Genomic DNA, 14,662 nt, shown 5'->3' on the forward strand with positions numbered 1-14,662 from the left:
TGGCTTTCAGGCCTTTACTTTTGACAAGTGCCTGAAGAATCTCTTTCCGAGTTGCTCTTTGAGAGACGAGTATTTGAAGTCTCCTCTGTTCTGCGCCCTCTTGTTCCTTCATAGACTCATTGTGCTTTGAGCAGCAACCCAAATGTATTGAAGTTGAGAGCTGGACGCTGAAGCAGAGGGCTGTCGATGCATGGCTGTAACTCTTTCTCTCTTCCTGGCTCTGCTTGTGGCTGCTTGTGTTTGTCCAGAGGGCAACAGCGCAGCATCTGAGCACTGGGCCTCCCTTAAGATGGAGGGGCTGTGGCAGAGGCTCTTGGAGACCCTTCTCTTCTCTGCAGAATTCCAGCATCAGGCCAGTTGACAAGCTGAGGGCTCAACCTGTGCAGTGCACCCAACTTTGCCCTATGTCCCTTTTCCTGAGCCAGAGGTGTATCAGGGGGAAATGGCGCCTGGAGACAACTCCTTCTCTGGGCAACCCGCACCCCCGCCTCCATGCTGGCCAGCTTTTAAAAGCCAACCTGTAAGGGGGGGGGGGTGCGACTTGGTGGCATGCGGCTGAGGTGCACACCATTTGGTCATGTGCCGGGGGGGTGCCTGCCCAGGGACACGAGTGTTCCCATGTCCCTAGGGTGGTACGCCCCTGGTGCCATTGCTTGCGGGGCAACCCTTGGATTCACGTGCAAGTCACTGTCCCAAAGGCTGCTCCTAGGGGAGTTAAAGCAGGTCCATAACTCTGGAGGCAGTTAATTTGCAGAGGTTTATTGCACGGGAAACCTCCTCTGAGCTGGAAAGTTTTCTCCAAGTGAAAAACAAACTCTGGCAACTGAACGTGCTGCGCAGTGAGCTGCGTGACAGTTTATTTGGTCTTGGGAAGGCTCCTCTTCTGCTTGGAAAATACTGTGTGTGTAGAATTTGGGAATTTTCGTGGAAAAGGGGAGGAGGGGTGCTGGAGAGGCTGCTGCTGGCCACCGGCATGGTGCCGTGCTCCAACTCGTGAGTGTCTGCAACGAGCAGGCCAAAGGCCACCATTCGTGGTTCAGCCTTGTGGGTTTTTGGAAATCCCTTTGCTACTCTGCTGCTTCTGCTGAGCTGCAACAGCCCTGCCCCTCTCCGTGTCTCTGACCTCTCCCATACTACCTCCGTGCCCTCACCCAAATGGCCCAGGCTAGCCCAACCTCATCAGATCCGCGGTCAGCCCTGGTTAGTACTTGCGTGAAGTCCAGGCTGGCTGCACGGGGGCAGGCTGTGGCAAAGCACCTCTGCACCTCCCTTGCCTAGAAAGCCCTCTGGGGTCTCCATAAGTCGGCTGTGACTTGGCGCCACTTTCCCCTCTGCCCCACGCTGCTTGAGAGCCAGCGTGGCAGTGGTGGGATCCAAAAATTTTAGTAACAGGTTCCCATGGTGGTGGGATTCAAACAGTGGCATAGCGCCAATGGGCGGGGCGGGGCACGATGGGGACGTGGCCGGGCATTCCAGGGGTGGGGCATTCCTGGGCTGGGCTGTGGCAAGGACGCAACCGCTGCACCGTTCCTTGGGCGGGAAACGAATGCACGCAGGTGCAGGCTGCCACACATGCTAGTGCACCTCCTGCTAGACTGCTTCAAGTTCTGAGCTCTACTGCTGAGAGGAGGGGCATAACTAAGGCAAAAATCACGTGGCAAAATCACCAATTAGTAACCCCCTCTCGGCACACACAAATAATTAGTAACCTACTCTCGGGAACCTGTGAGAACCTGCTGGATCCCACCTCTGCAGCGTGGTGTAGTGGTTAAGAGCAGGTGCACTGTTATCTGGAGAACCGGGTTTGATTCCCCACTCTGCGACTTGAGCTGTGGAGGCTTATCTGGGGAACCGGATGAGCTTGTGCACTCCAACACATGCCAGCTGGGTGACCTTGGGCTCTTCACAGCTCTTTGGAGCGCTCTCAGCCCCACCCACCTCACAGGGTGTTTGTTGTGGAGGGGGGGCAGGGGGGAGGACATTGTGAGCCCCGTTGAGTTTCCTTCAGGAGAGAAAGGGGGACATAAATCCAACTCTCCTCCTCCTCCTCTTCTGCTGCTGCTTTTTCCTCTGGCGTGGGCCCTGACCTGCCAGAAACCAGTAGCTTCTTTGCTCAGAATTCCCAAGAAAGGGCTTAACCCATCTGCTGATCCTGCAGCTGCAGTGAGGTGAAAATTCTGGCCCTTTTCTGCTCACCTTGTGCCTGGGGATCTTGGGCATTTCACGTTCACGGTTAGCAGCGCGCCCTCTGGGTTCCGTGTTCGTGCCCACGTTTTGTAGGCACACAAGGTTGGGCGCCAAAGGAGACGAGAAGCCGTCCCAAATCTCTCAGCAGGTAAATAACCACGAGATTCTTTCCTGTGAAGGATGTGAACCGAGCGTCTCCCCAGGCCTGCATTTGCCTCCGTCAGGCCCATCTGTCTAAAGCGAGAGCGCGGAAGTCTCTCTTCGGTTTATTTTTATCCCTATCGATTGCGGGCTTCTGCTGTTAAGTGTGCCATGGAGGAGGAATTTTCTGCAGTGGCAGAGCTGGTGAGATTAAAAATTTAGCATTCTCAGTCCAACTTTATAGGTTATTCCCCCCTCCCCAGCTGTGGACTCTTCCTCACAGCCCTGTATGATCTGAGAAGTATTAATGAAAGCATCCCTGTTCTAATTATAAGCTTGCTTTGAAGGCACACGCGGAAAACAGCCCTTGAGCTCCTCTCAGCCTTCCGCTTCTCTTGGGCTCTGTGCTCTGGGAACGGCTCCGCTCTGGGGCCTTGCTGCAAACCCCAGTTGCCTTCCATGAGGACATTTGTGTTACCAAAGGGGTGGGTGTGGGTGTGGGTGTGGGTGTGGGTGTGGGTGTGGGTGTGTGTGTGTGGGTGTGTGTGTGTGTGTGGGTGTGTGTGTAAGTGAAGGGGGGGTATGTCCCATGACTTGTTTTAAATTTTGTTTTTATATTCTTACGTTGTTTTAATTGAAAACTTCCTTGAGCAGCACGGTTGTACCCTGAATAAATGAAATAAATAGCATTCGTCTGGGTTATTGACAACCTTGGTAAACCGTGGTTTAGATCAAGCCTTTTCCTACCCTGGCCTTAATTTTGAAAGGAGTGAGCAACTGTTTTTGCCAGGTTGATCTTGTTGCTGTTGACTTTAATGCCTATAAATGGTTATTGAACTGCCCGCAGCACGGCGTGTGCGTGTCTGGGGGGTGGGGGTGTTTTCTGGTGCAAAACAGCCCTGTACAATTGTGAGAGCATTAAAGGAAATGTGTATAAGCAAGAAGTCATTACCTGAGCTTCCTCCTTCTTTCGTTGCAGTGTGCTCTGTGTGTGTGTGTGTGTGTGTGTGTGTGTGTGTGTGTGTGTGTGTGTGTGTGTGATTTGCAGTCTTTTCTCATCGCAATACTCTTTGCCTGCATTCAGCACTGACTAAGTAGATGCAAAGAAAAGAGGGAAATGGCCAGAGAAGGGGATGGATAGTAAGTAGTACCACTCCAGGGATTATTGCAAGGGCAGCATTTGGTGACAGGCAGAGCTGGATGTTGCAGGCTCCGTTTTGCTGACTGGCAGATTGTGGTGCTTCAGAGTTAAGAGCAAGGCACAACTGAGCACAGAAAGCAGAGAGTCCTGAAGGGAATGGGGGGGGGGGTGTGTGCGGTGCATGGTGATCTTGCTTTGTTTTGAACCAGCGGCAGCATGTTTTGTGGGTTCAAATCAGGAAGGCCGCATTCAGTGCACAAGAGTGGTGTTGCTATGTACTGGCCGCTACTTTATGGGTACAGAAGCAGAGCCCCCCGCCACCACCTTCTGTAGCCGTGAACTGAAGCCGAGGATGATCGGAGCAGAATCTCAGCTCGGCCGCTCAGTTTGTTTTTGCAAGAAGGCCCTGAAGCCTGGAACTGTGTGGAATGGATCCTTCTGCAGCGCCCACGCAGCCGTCACAGGCAGCACTCAGAAAGCACTCCCCGGGACACGTGACTTCCAAACAAGGCCCAAGCCCGTGTGTTGAGCCAGATCGCCTGCCGTTTCTGAGGCAAGACATCGATCAGAGATGCATCTTGGCAGGGTGCTCAGACCACCTTCCCGTGCCCTTCCACATAGCCGGGTTTAATCTTTGTAGTTGTTGTAGACTTACCAATTAAAAAAAAATACTCTGCAGAAGGCCTGGGAGTGGACAGCAGTGAGCTGGGAGGATGGACTGAGGTGTCCTTTGAGCAAAGTTGCCGTGGGTTTCTGCAAAACTGCAGGTGATAATCAGCATTCTTTTCACCTTTTGTAAGGAGCTCAAATGGAAGTGATCAAGGAAATTCTCCTTGCTTTGTTGCCTTGATTTGTAATGGTAATTTCCACTGGGGGCTGAAATTTTAAGCTAGGGGCTGAAAAGCACCTCCACGTGTGAAATGGGAAGGCACTTCTAAGGTCCTGCACAAAGGAACTGGGGTTTCTGCCGTCACTCTCTGCCAAGCGACAAAAGGGGTGGAACCCACAATTTCCGCCCTCTTGGACTTGGATGAGAGGAGTCTCCTATCCGCGTTTACGTTCCACTTATGTTCCACTTGGGAGTTTATGCTCAAGTAAATGTGCACAGCATCTCCATTTTATTCTGTGTCAGTCCATTGGGGTCCGTCCAGGAGCTGGAAGGTTTTGTCCACAGATAGTTCCCTGCCTGGCTGCCAGAGGTCCTTTGAGCTGAAGATGCTGGCACCTGAATGCAAGGGCCTTTTGAATGCAAGGCAGTCAGGATGTGAAACACGGCATGTGTAAATGGTTAAACAAGGAGAACTATTTAACATTTATCTATTGCTGTAAATTATTACATATTTTTCCAAGGCCTGGAAAACTGGCAGAGCATTACCTGTGCATTTCAGGGTTGTCTCTGCCTGCAGAATATGTAAGATTTCCAATGCTAGTCTTACTGGCCGTAATCTGCATGCCTCATTTCTCACAAAACACCTTCTCGATTTTACTTAATCTGATGGCTACCTTATTAATGTTCAGATAATAAGAATGCGGTAGTTTAAATGGTTAGTTTGTTGAATTAAATTTACATTCTTGTTTTACCACTCAGCTACCCGCCCCTTAACGTTCAAAAATTATTGGCAAAAGTGTCTTGTACAAACTTTGCTGTCTGCAAAGGTGCCTCAGGACACCTTGTCCTTGAAAACGGTCTTTAGGGACCAATTGTTGGCAGCAATTTAAGCCTCATGCTGCACAGGACTGGTTCTTTTAACAGCAAATATGGTTTTTGTTTTATGTATAATAATATACAGCATCTATCTGTTGGTGAATAAACAACTCCCCCCAGTTGCAAAATGTTATGTATTTCCCCAAATTTCTTCACATTTTAGGAAAGATATTTCCTTCACTAGAACATGCACATGTTGTACAACGCTTGAGTTAGTCGTGGATGCGTTTGCTGATAAAAAGTGAGGAATTTGGAATGGCAGATGGCTCAGAGTTACAAAATGACAGTTTAAAGCAGGGGTCTTCAAACTATGGCCCTCCAGATGTTCATGGACTACAATTCCCATCAGCCCCTGCCAGCATGGCCAAGTGGTTGGGCTCATGGGAATTGTAATCTATGAACATCTGGAGGGCCATAGTTTGAAGACCCCTGGTTTAAAGGTAAAAATCATGTCATGTATTAATTAATTTACATAAGATTGAGAACAGCAAACGTTTAAGAGGATGAGTGAGATTCTTTTGAGTTGAAAGAGTTATTTTTCTGCTATCGATATAGCATAAAGGCCGTCCTAGTCTAGAAATCATTGTATTGTTGTAAGGATTGGGATTGAGTTTTGCATCTGACTTGTGGAGAACAAAAGCCAGCTACCAGGGAGTTCATTCACAACCCCTGGCTGTCTGCCACCGATGCCCGCCGTGGGCCGGGGGCTCTACTGCATGCGAGTGGAAAGGCTTTGCTGGCAAAGGGTTGATAGCTGAGCCATAGAAAGAGGCCGAGGACTGGGGGTGAGCCGGCATCTCACCGCAGCCTGGTTGTGGAAAGCGGTGATTGGTTTTGTTCGGAGCATTTGTTAGCAGCAGATGAAGAGGGGAAGAGGCTCCGGTTTGCTCGCCCCGTGTGTCTGCTGTGTGGAGAATGCAAAATGATGGTTGGTAGCCATCTAAATGGTCTTCAGCAGCAGGAATGGGAATCATATTTTCCAGTTCCCTGCCAGCGATTGTTGTTTCATTCTCTACAAATGCATCTGCTTTGAACGCTGGCCGGATTGTATCGGCTGCAGTGTGATGAGTACTTCTGAGGTGGTGGGGCCGTTGTCATCACTGCAGTGAGTAATGTGAAGCCCCCAACCCTGCCCAGGATGTGTGTTAAATGCCGTCAAGTTGCTTCCAACTCCTGGCGACTCTATGAATAAATGACTCGAAACGCCCTATTCTTCGCAAGCCTTGTGCGGGTCCTGCAGACGGCGGGCCGCGGCTTAGATTATATTTTGGAACTGTGAGTGTTCTGGTGCTTTTGTTCTGTTTTATTCTAAATTTTGATATTAACCATTTATGATCTATACCGCAGTCAGCCCTTGGAAGCCAGCGTGGCTAAGAGTGGCAGCTCAGATCTGGAAAACTGGGCTTGAGAACGGGGTTCCACATGAAGCCTGCTGGGTGACTTTGGGCAGTCGTAGCCCCCTCAGAACTCCCTCAGTCCCACTCCCTCACAAGGATTAAGAGTCTGCCCTCGTAGCCTTACACCAGGGGTGTCCAACTCTGGGGCTTCAGATGTTCATGGACTACAATTCCCATCAGCCCCTCCTGCAATTCCCAATTGGCCATGCCAGCAGGGGCTGATGGGAATTGTAGTCCATGAACATCTGAAGCCCCAGAGTTGGACACCCCTGCCCTACACCATGGTGGCTCTTGGTCCCAGGTTCAGTCCGTGGCAGAGGAAGCCAGGGGTGGCCAACCTATGGCACTACAGATGTTCATGGACTACAATTCCCATCAGCCAAGTGGCCATGCTGGCAGGGGCTGATGGGAATTGCAGTCCATGAACATCTGGAGTGCCATAGGTTGGCCACCCCTGTAGTAGGCCGTCCTGACCTTAACGGGCCGGTGGTCTGATCCAGCAGAGGGCAGCTTTGCATGTTCACGTGTTCTCCTCCGGGGCCTCCTTCTCAGGACAGAGGAGGCGAGGGGCGCGTCCTTAGCTGAAAACATTATTTTTCCTGAATCTTAGATTTCAGAGTTGTGTTCCTCAGTAAATAATTAGCCTTCCCTTTCTCATGTGAAATGCAGGCTCCTAGGCAAGGTTCTGGTTATTAGCAGGCCAAAAACATAAGATGCGTGTTGAGTTCAGGACCTCCGAGGCAGCTCATCTGCCCAGTTTCTCCATATCCCTTAGTGAGCGCCTGTGTGGCATTGGAGGCAAGTGCTTACAGGGGCCCCTGCTCATGTCGAACTCCACCTTCTGGGGCAGGAGAGCAGGTTGCATCCTATGCTTAAGCCACACAGTCTCGTCAGCCATGCAGAATAGGCCAACCCCAATGCGTCTGCCGTGAAAGTGATGCAGCGTTTGGTGCGGCCGTGTGGCTCTCTTCCCTTGCATGTGAAGCTCCCGGGGCTCTCCCAACATATTCTGGCTTTACTGGAGCATGTTTAGGCTTGTCAGGATGAGGTTTCTGCCTGGCATGGAAAAATAGTTCTAAGAAAATCTCTATGAAAAATGGGAATATTGGCCAATAGAGTCTCAATAGAGGATGTACACAGCAGCCACTCCAACACTTTACATGTACCGAATGAGGCTTGTCCACAAATAAGATTTTTTCTCTCTTTCTCACAATACTAGAACCAGGGGGCATCCATTGAAAATGCTGGGGGGGAAGAATTAGGACTAATAAAAGGAAACACTTCTTCACGCAACATGTGATTGGTGTTTGGAATATGCTACCACAGGAGGTGGTGATGGCCACTAACCTGGATAGCTTTAAAAGGGGCTTGGACAGATTTATGGAGGAGAAGTCGATCTATGGCTACCAATCTTGATCCTCTTTGATCTGAGATTGCAAATGCCTTAACAGTCCAGGTGCTCAGGAGCAACAGCCGCAGAAGGCCATTGCTTTCACCTCCTGCACGTGAGCTCCCCAAGGCACCTGGTGGGCCGCTGCGAGTAGCAGAGAGCTGGACTAGATGGACTCTGGTCTGATCCAGCTAGCTTGTTCTTATGTTCTTAAGATCTCTTAATCTTTTTCTCTTTTTTGGGGCGGGGGGGACAGTTATTTTGAAAAAAAAATCTTTGCTTTATTTATAGTCTGCTTTTCTCAGTCTCAAGACATGGTGTAAAACAAGGTAATCAGGTGGCCAATTGGCCATGCTGGCAGGGGCTGATGGGAATTGTAGTTCATGAACATCTGGAATGCCATAGGTTCGCCACCACTGGCCTAAGCTGTATTAAACAGTGCATTGGGACTAACATAAGAAAAATTAGAAATGGTGGCAGAAAAATCAGACATGATACATCAAAAAACAATGCAGTGAGAGCATTATACAGCATACAACAAATATGTAATATGTGGCCTACACAGCAGCAAAGGCTACAGCCCTGTTCCCTTTCTGAATAATTCTATTCCATTAATGTCATGTTGCCTTTATTAAAAATGCCCTCCTGAACAGGTCTGTTCATACATAGTTTGCAGAATGACTGAACTATGGAATCCTTCTTCACTTCATTTTAGATTTCTATCTCTCCCTGCGCAGGCAAAGCCGGTCTTAGTGTGGTGAACAATAATATCATACCGTGTAATAAAATAATACAATGAAATCCAATCCGACAATCCAACCTACCCTAATTCAGTTTTAAACAGTAGTAACATATAGCACCTGTTATTAAAACAGTCAACAAATTTGCATCATAGGACTTCCCAGCAGTTAAGGAAAAAAGGAGATGTCCTCCATGGGGTCTTCTAAAATAGTGTCCCCTCCCCAAACTCCCCCCCCCCATCCCCTTAATTATAAGAATTTTTTTCTAATACAACAGAGAGGATGAGGGGAAAGCAAGGGAGGAAAGGGCAGGGCAGGGCATGCTATTCCACAAAGTGGGGGGCTACAGCAGGGAATTCTTGCCTGCCTGCTAGGATGGCACTGTCAGAAAGCTTTGGTCAGCAGAGTGATGTTGTCATGGCGGAGCAGAGGAGGGGAGGCGGTCCTAAATATATGTTAGAGATTGTAAAGGGCTCTGTATTCCATAACCAGTATTTTAATTGAACCCACTAGCTGATAAGTAACCAGTGGAGTGGCTACAGAAAGGATGCCTACTCAGTTGGGCTAACGGGGGGCATCATTCTGCATTAACTGAAACTTCCTGCTTGACCTCAAGGGCAGACCCAGGAAGAATACATTGCAGTAGTCTATGCTTGAGGTCACCATGGCATGGATCCAAATGGCAAGATGAGCCACGAAGGTGGGGGCCATCTTCTGGGCTAACTGGAGATGGAAGAAACTTTTTTTTTTTGCAGTTGCATTGCCTTGACTTTTCCAACAATATTTACGGGGGCAGCAGAACCCCCCCCCCCCCCCCCGTTCTTAGCTGAGTCAGCAAAGGACAGTCGACCCCTTTGAACGTGGGAAGGGCAGCCTCCTTCGGTACCCAGCACGACCACTGTCTTGTCAGGATTCAGCTTCTCCACGTTCGCTCTTTGCCGCTTGACCACATGTATGGGTTGACTTGGGCCGTTCTTATTTGGAGAGGCCACAATGAGAGCGCCGATGTCCGTGATTGCCCACCTCTGCTGAGAAATAGCTCTCTGACTTTGCAGCTGTCCTCGCATCAAAATAACACGTTTTCTCCTTCTGTGGGACTTCTGTTCATTCTCTCAACAGAGTTCTTTCTTTTTTAAAAAAAAACATTTCCTTTGATCCAGTTTGGGGGGCATTTTGCTGAGGCTGGCAATCCTTATGCTGCTGCAGACTCGAGACCAGAGAGGAGTCTGCAGATCTTGGGCTTCTGCACTCTCCTGTAGCAAGCCAGCGCCCGAACAAGGGAGGAAACGGAAAATGACCACATTAATTTCCAGGGGGCTTGGTGCAGATAACGATTCTGGTGCGGAGGAAATTAGAAAGCTGCTGAGGAGAAAATATGAACTCCAGCTCCTCCCTGAGCTCTGCAGGTTGGGAGCTTGCTCAGGAGAGGAAATGGGGTAGCAAATCACTTTGTGAGGTCTTTCTGTAGCGTCGTGGGGGAGGGCTAGTCTCAGCCACTAATTCTGTCTCCGAGACATCCGCTGAGGTTGTCCAGCTCCTGGAAGGAGAAATCAAGAGTGCCACCAACCCTTCCCAAGACTTCAGAGACAAAAACACAAGCCATCGGAAGAGCCACCTTGCTGGGCGGGGCAGGGGGCGCTTAGGGGGTGTCTTGCAATGTGCATGGTGAAGAGCCGACTAAGAGCACCTTTTGCAGTTGCATTGCCCATGCTAAACAGCACGGTGAAAGTGGAGTGTTTGAGAAGGCCCGCCCTTTGCCCCAGAATCCTCAGCCAGGAGGCCCCTGTTGCCTTTTGCTCTTGAACTGGAATCAAGGCACCTGCTGGTGTTTGGCTCTCCTGTCTTCAGTGCAGCAGCTGCGAGTGCCAAATGGCAAATGTGTAACTGTGCAATTTTCTTATCTTGGTCGGCTGGTCTGGCCAGCTCTCAACCGCACCAGTGTTGTTTCTTAACTCCCTGGGATTTGCCACCAGACTGTTGTAATGGAATAGCCTGGAAGGGACTTTGAGAAGGCGGAATGGGTGGCTGCCCCCCCCCCTTTTGTACACTCTTCCAAGGAGCTTCGGACAGCAGACGTTCCCCTCCCCTCCTCAGCTTTCTCCTCCGCAACAACTGTGTGAGGTAGGTGAGGGTGAAAAGGAGACCAGGCTAAGTTCATTCTCTGGGTTGCATGGATGAGTAGGGATTTGAATCCAGGTCCTCCCAGTGTTAGTCCAATATTCTCACCGCTGCCCCACGCTGGTTCCACACAGCAAAGCCCAAATGTGACTGGAGATTTACACCGTAGCGTCACTGAGCGTGTTTCGTTTAATCTGGACTCGGTTCATCCCTTTAGATTTCAAGTCTGAAACAAAATACTTCTCTTGGAGGTGGTGGGCATCTTGGTGGATGATTTCCACCCCATATCAGGCCCTCCAGCCTACCAAGAGAAGGCCCTTCATGGTAAGTGAACCAATGGACCATTTTCTCTCAAAAACGTGTGTCACCAGACAGTTAACCCAAACCAGAAGGGATGGGATGGGCTGTCTGTCTTTGTGCGCTTCTTCATGGTGTGAGGAGCCCCTGTCCACTGGCAGATGTCCTATCCAGAAACTCTCCTGGCAAGGTCTTAGACCAGTGGTGGCGAACCTTTGGCACTCCAGATGTTATGGACTACAATTCCCATCAGCCTCTGCCAGCATGGCCAATTGGCCATGCTGGCAGGGTCTGATGGGAATTGTAGTCCATAACATCTGGAGTGCCAAAGGTTCGCCACCACGGTCTTAGACTGAGGACTCCTGTGTTCAAAGGCTGGCTCAGGAGCAAAGCTTCCCAGCCCTGTTTTCTGCTCTCTGGAAGATTAATCCTCTGCAAAGGATGCTTTAACCTGAATAAATGTCAGTGGTACAAATGGTTTCTCTGTCTCTCTCTCTCTCTCTCTCTCTCCGTCACCATCAACAGAAAAGCAGGGTCCTGAACGAAAAAGAATCAAAAAAGAGCCCGCAGCAAGGAAGCCGAGCCTTCTCTTCGGGATGGGCCTTTCAGGAATCCGTGCCGGGTACCCTCTCTCCGAGCGCCAGCAGGTCGCCCTTCTTATGCAGATGACAGCAGAAGAGTCTGCCAACAGCCCCGGTATGTGTGGAGAGGCTCCCTGGCACTGGGGCGGGGGGGGGGGGGCCTTGTGGGTTCCTTGAGGGGTTTTGTGGGTGCTCCTTGGGGGTCTCAGAAACATCCAGTGAGGTATTGAGTTGTCATGGCTGAAGGCTGAGCGGGAAGCTGAGTTGGTGGGGTCTCCCTGGACTGGCGAACTTGCAGCTCCTGTGAAGGGAGGCTTTGCTCCCTCCCCTGGGTCTGGGGCGCTTCCCTCCTCCAGAGAAGCCACAAGGGCTGCTTGCCCCAGTCGATGCTTAATCGCGGCCCTCCATTACCGTCTCCATTGTGTGTGTAGAGGCATTCCTGTGCCCCTCCCCCACGCAGCCACGGCCTCCACCTGATGGCAGGATTGAAATGTAGGGCAACAGCTCCCTCTAAAGGCTTCTGGGGGGCGGCTGTGGACCGAGCTCCTCCTCCACTCATGGTTTCTTCTTCTGTCTCTCCCATCAGCAGTAGATACAACACCAAAGCATCCCTCTCAGTCCGCAGTTTGTCAGAAGGGAACTCCTAACTCTGCCTCCAAAACCAAAGATAAAGTGAACAAGAGAAATGAGCGAGGAGAGACTCGGTTGCACCGGGCAGCCATTCGAGGGGATGCCCGGCGCATCAAGGAGCTCATAATTGAGGGTGCTGATGTCAACGTGAAAGACTTTGCAGGTAACTGATTGGACTGTGGGGGAGCAAGAGTGGAGGGTTCAGCTTGAACAGCAAACGTGGCAAACGTGATGGGCCAGTTGAGTTTCCCGACTGGGCAGGAAACAATGATGCTCCTAATCCTTGTCTTTCTATCAGACCCCAAAATGTTCTCCATATAGAATTAGCTGCGTCGGCTGCATGGGGCAGAGCATTTCATTGGTCATCTTAGTTTTGTCTTCAGAAGGAGCAGCGGAGTGAAGAGGCTGAGCTCTGTTGTGGATAGGCCTCAGTTTGGAGCACTGGCGTAGCAAGCCAAAGGTGCCCAGCTGTATGCCCAAAGTGCCCCTAACAGTGATTCTCAGCCCAAACGTATTCCTGGCTCATGTGATTTCCTTTTGGGAACTGTGGCTCCCTCAGAAGGTCTGCCCAAAGAACAGCTTGCCTTTCCAACCTGGTAGCAGCCTGTCTCTCTATTTTCTTTCCGGATCTTTGTCCGAGACGAGCGCTTTCTGTTATTGCGCTGCAACGTTTCCTGCCTGCGGGGCCACCCGACCGTCGGAAACGCAGGCAGTCTGGTCAGGTGGCCTGTTTGTGGGTGTCTCACCCATTCCCGCTCAGGGCAGGATGGCAATTCTGCCACCTGCAGATACATTTCTATCTTTCAGATATGAAGAGAGACAAATATGTACCTCAATTTAGGGGGTGGGTTCCACCTATTCAGTTAACTGAACATCTATTCTTTACTTATTTGTAGTGGAGAGCTGGAGTGTGTGTGCACGTGCACATATGTATATGTACTGCATAATCATATACAAAATATATGTGGACAAAACACCAGGCACGCACCTGCTGTCTCGTGCAGCACAGGGCAAGAGAGTGGATCTGTAGCCGAGCCTCAGTGTTGGCAACTGGCAGCATCCATTGAGGCGCCATTATGACACAGTTCCCGATTGAAAGCGGCCACCCTTCTCATGTGTCTGTCTGTGTCCCCCTTGGCAGGCTGGACAGCTTTGCACGAGGCCTGCAACCGGGGCTATTATGACGTTGCCAAACAGCTGCTGGCCGCAGGGGCCGAAGTGAACACCAAGGGCTTGGATGATGACACTCCGCTGCATGATGCGGCCAGCAATGGGCACTACAAGGTCAGTTCTTGAAAGAGTGGCTCTGGAGTCATCTCAAACAGTCTTCCCCCAGGTTTCAGCCTGTTAGGCCACCTCCTGCCCCCAGCCACAAAAGGACCCTTTGTAAGCTGCCCTGGATATTTCCCTCTGGCTGTCAGCTAGTGCCTGCTCTGCTTGTCTTTGTCCCTCATAAGAAGAACCTACTGAGATTAACTTAACCACCCAACAGCTGTGTAAGCCAGTACCTTGTCCTTCTTGACGTGTGCCACGGGGTCCTTTTCTTCAGATGTCTGAACTGTAGCTGCCCTGTTTAGTCCTAGAGGCAAGCAGGCTAATGGAGAGTGTTTGTGGAAAGAAAGGGAACTCTCCCTGGATTTGGAGTCATAGCCATGGTCCATCCAGCCTTGCATGGTCTCAGCAGGGTGGGGGCGGCTCTTCCAGATCTCTGGCAGACTTCTTTCGCTGCCCTGCTGTTTGGCCCTCTTTCTGTTCCTGGATGGCCCTCCAGATGTTATGGACTACAGTTCCCATCATCCCCTGCCAGCATGATTCAAGTTTGACACCTAGTTGGATCCTTGTACGTGCAAAGTCTGTTTCCTCCCACTGAGCCATACTGGAATACACAACTTAGCTGCCTGACCGCTGGCTGGTGATAAAGTCAGACTGTTCATTTTTGCTTTCTCTGATATGCCGGATATAAGCATCTAATTCTGATGCAGTTTACTCAGACTTTATTTTCCTATAGGTGGTGAAATTATTGCTACATTATGGAGGAAATCCTCATCAGCTCAACAGGAGAGGAGAGACACCATTAAAAGTAGCGAATTCCCCCACCATGGTGAACCTGCTGCTTGGGAAGGCCACGTATCCTTCTAGTGAAGAGAGTTCCACAGGTAAGGCTATGGGGTGAAGGACCCAGCGTAAGTGTGGCTCAGGCAAGGATGTCACTGGAAAGGGCACCCTCTCCAAAGTGTGTTGTTGCATCTAATTAGCCAAAATCCAGAGGGCATGCACTTACTCATACTCAAGCCTAGATGCACTCTTTGCCACTGGTCCACAAATGCACAGGGAA

General features: G+C 50.4%; 1 protein-coding gene across 4 annotated transcripts in view; it reads left to right on the plus strand.

The window, feature by feature from the left end:
• ANKRD11 (ankyrin repeat domain containing 11) overlaps positions 1-14,662 on the plus strand; it is a 184,902-nt gene that overhangs the window by 153,436 nt on the left and 16,804 nt on the right. For 3 of the 4 annotated variants that reach the window (XM_048515659.1, XM_048515662.1, XM_048515661.1), the window contains 4 exons: positions 11,642-11,812; positions 12,284-12,490; positions 13,469-13,611; positions 14,336-14,483. In XM_048515659.1, the coding sequence (XP_048371616.1) occupies positions 11,642-11,812; positions 12,284-12,490; positions 13,469-13,611; positions 14,336-14,483 (669 nt within the window). The remainder of the gene's footprint in view (positions 1-11,641; positions 11,813-12,283; positions 12,491-13,468; positions 13,612-14,335; positions 14,484-14,662) is intronic. The other variant, XM_048515663.1, reaches the window with a different exon arrangement.

The sequence above is a fragment of the Sphaerodactylus townsendi genome, linkage group LG14 (genome assembly GCF_021028975.2).
Source record: "Sphaerodactylus townsendi isolate TG3544 linkage group LG14, MPM_Stown_v2.3, whole genome shotgun sequence".
Lineage (NCBI taxonomy): Eukaryota > Metazoa > Chordata > Lepidosauria > Squamata > Sphaerodactylidae > Sphaerodactylus > Sphaerodactylus townsendi.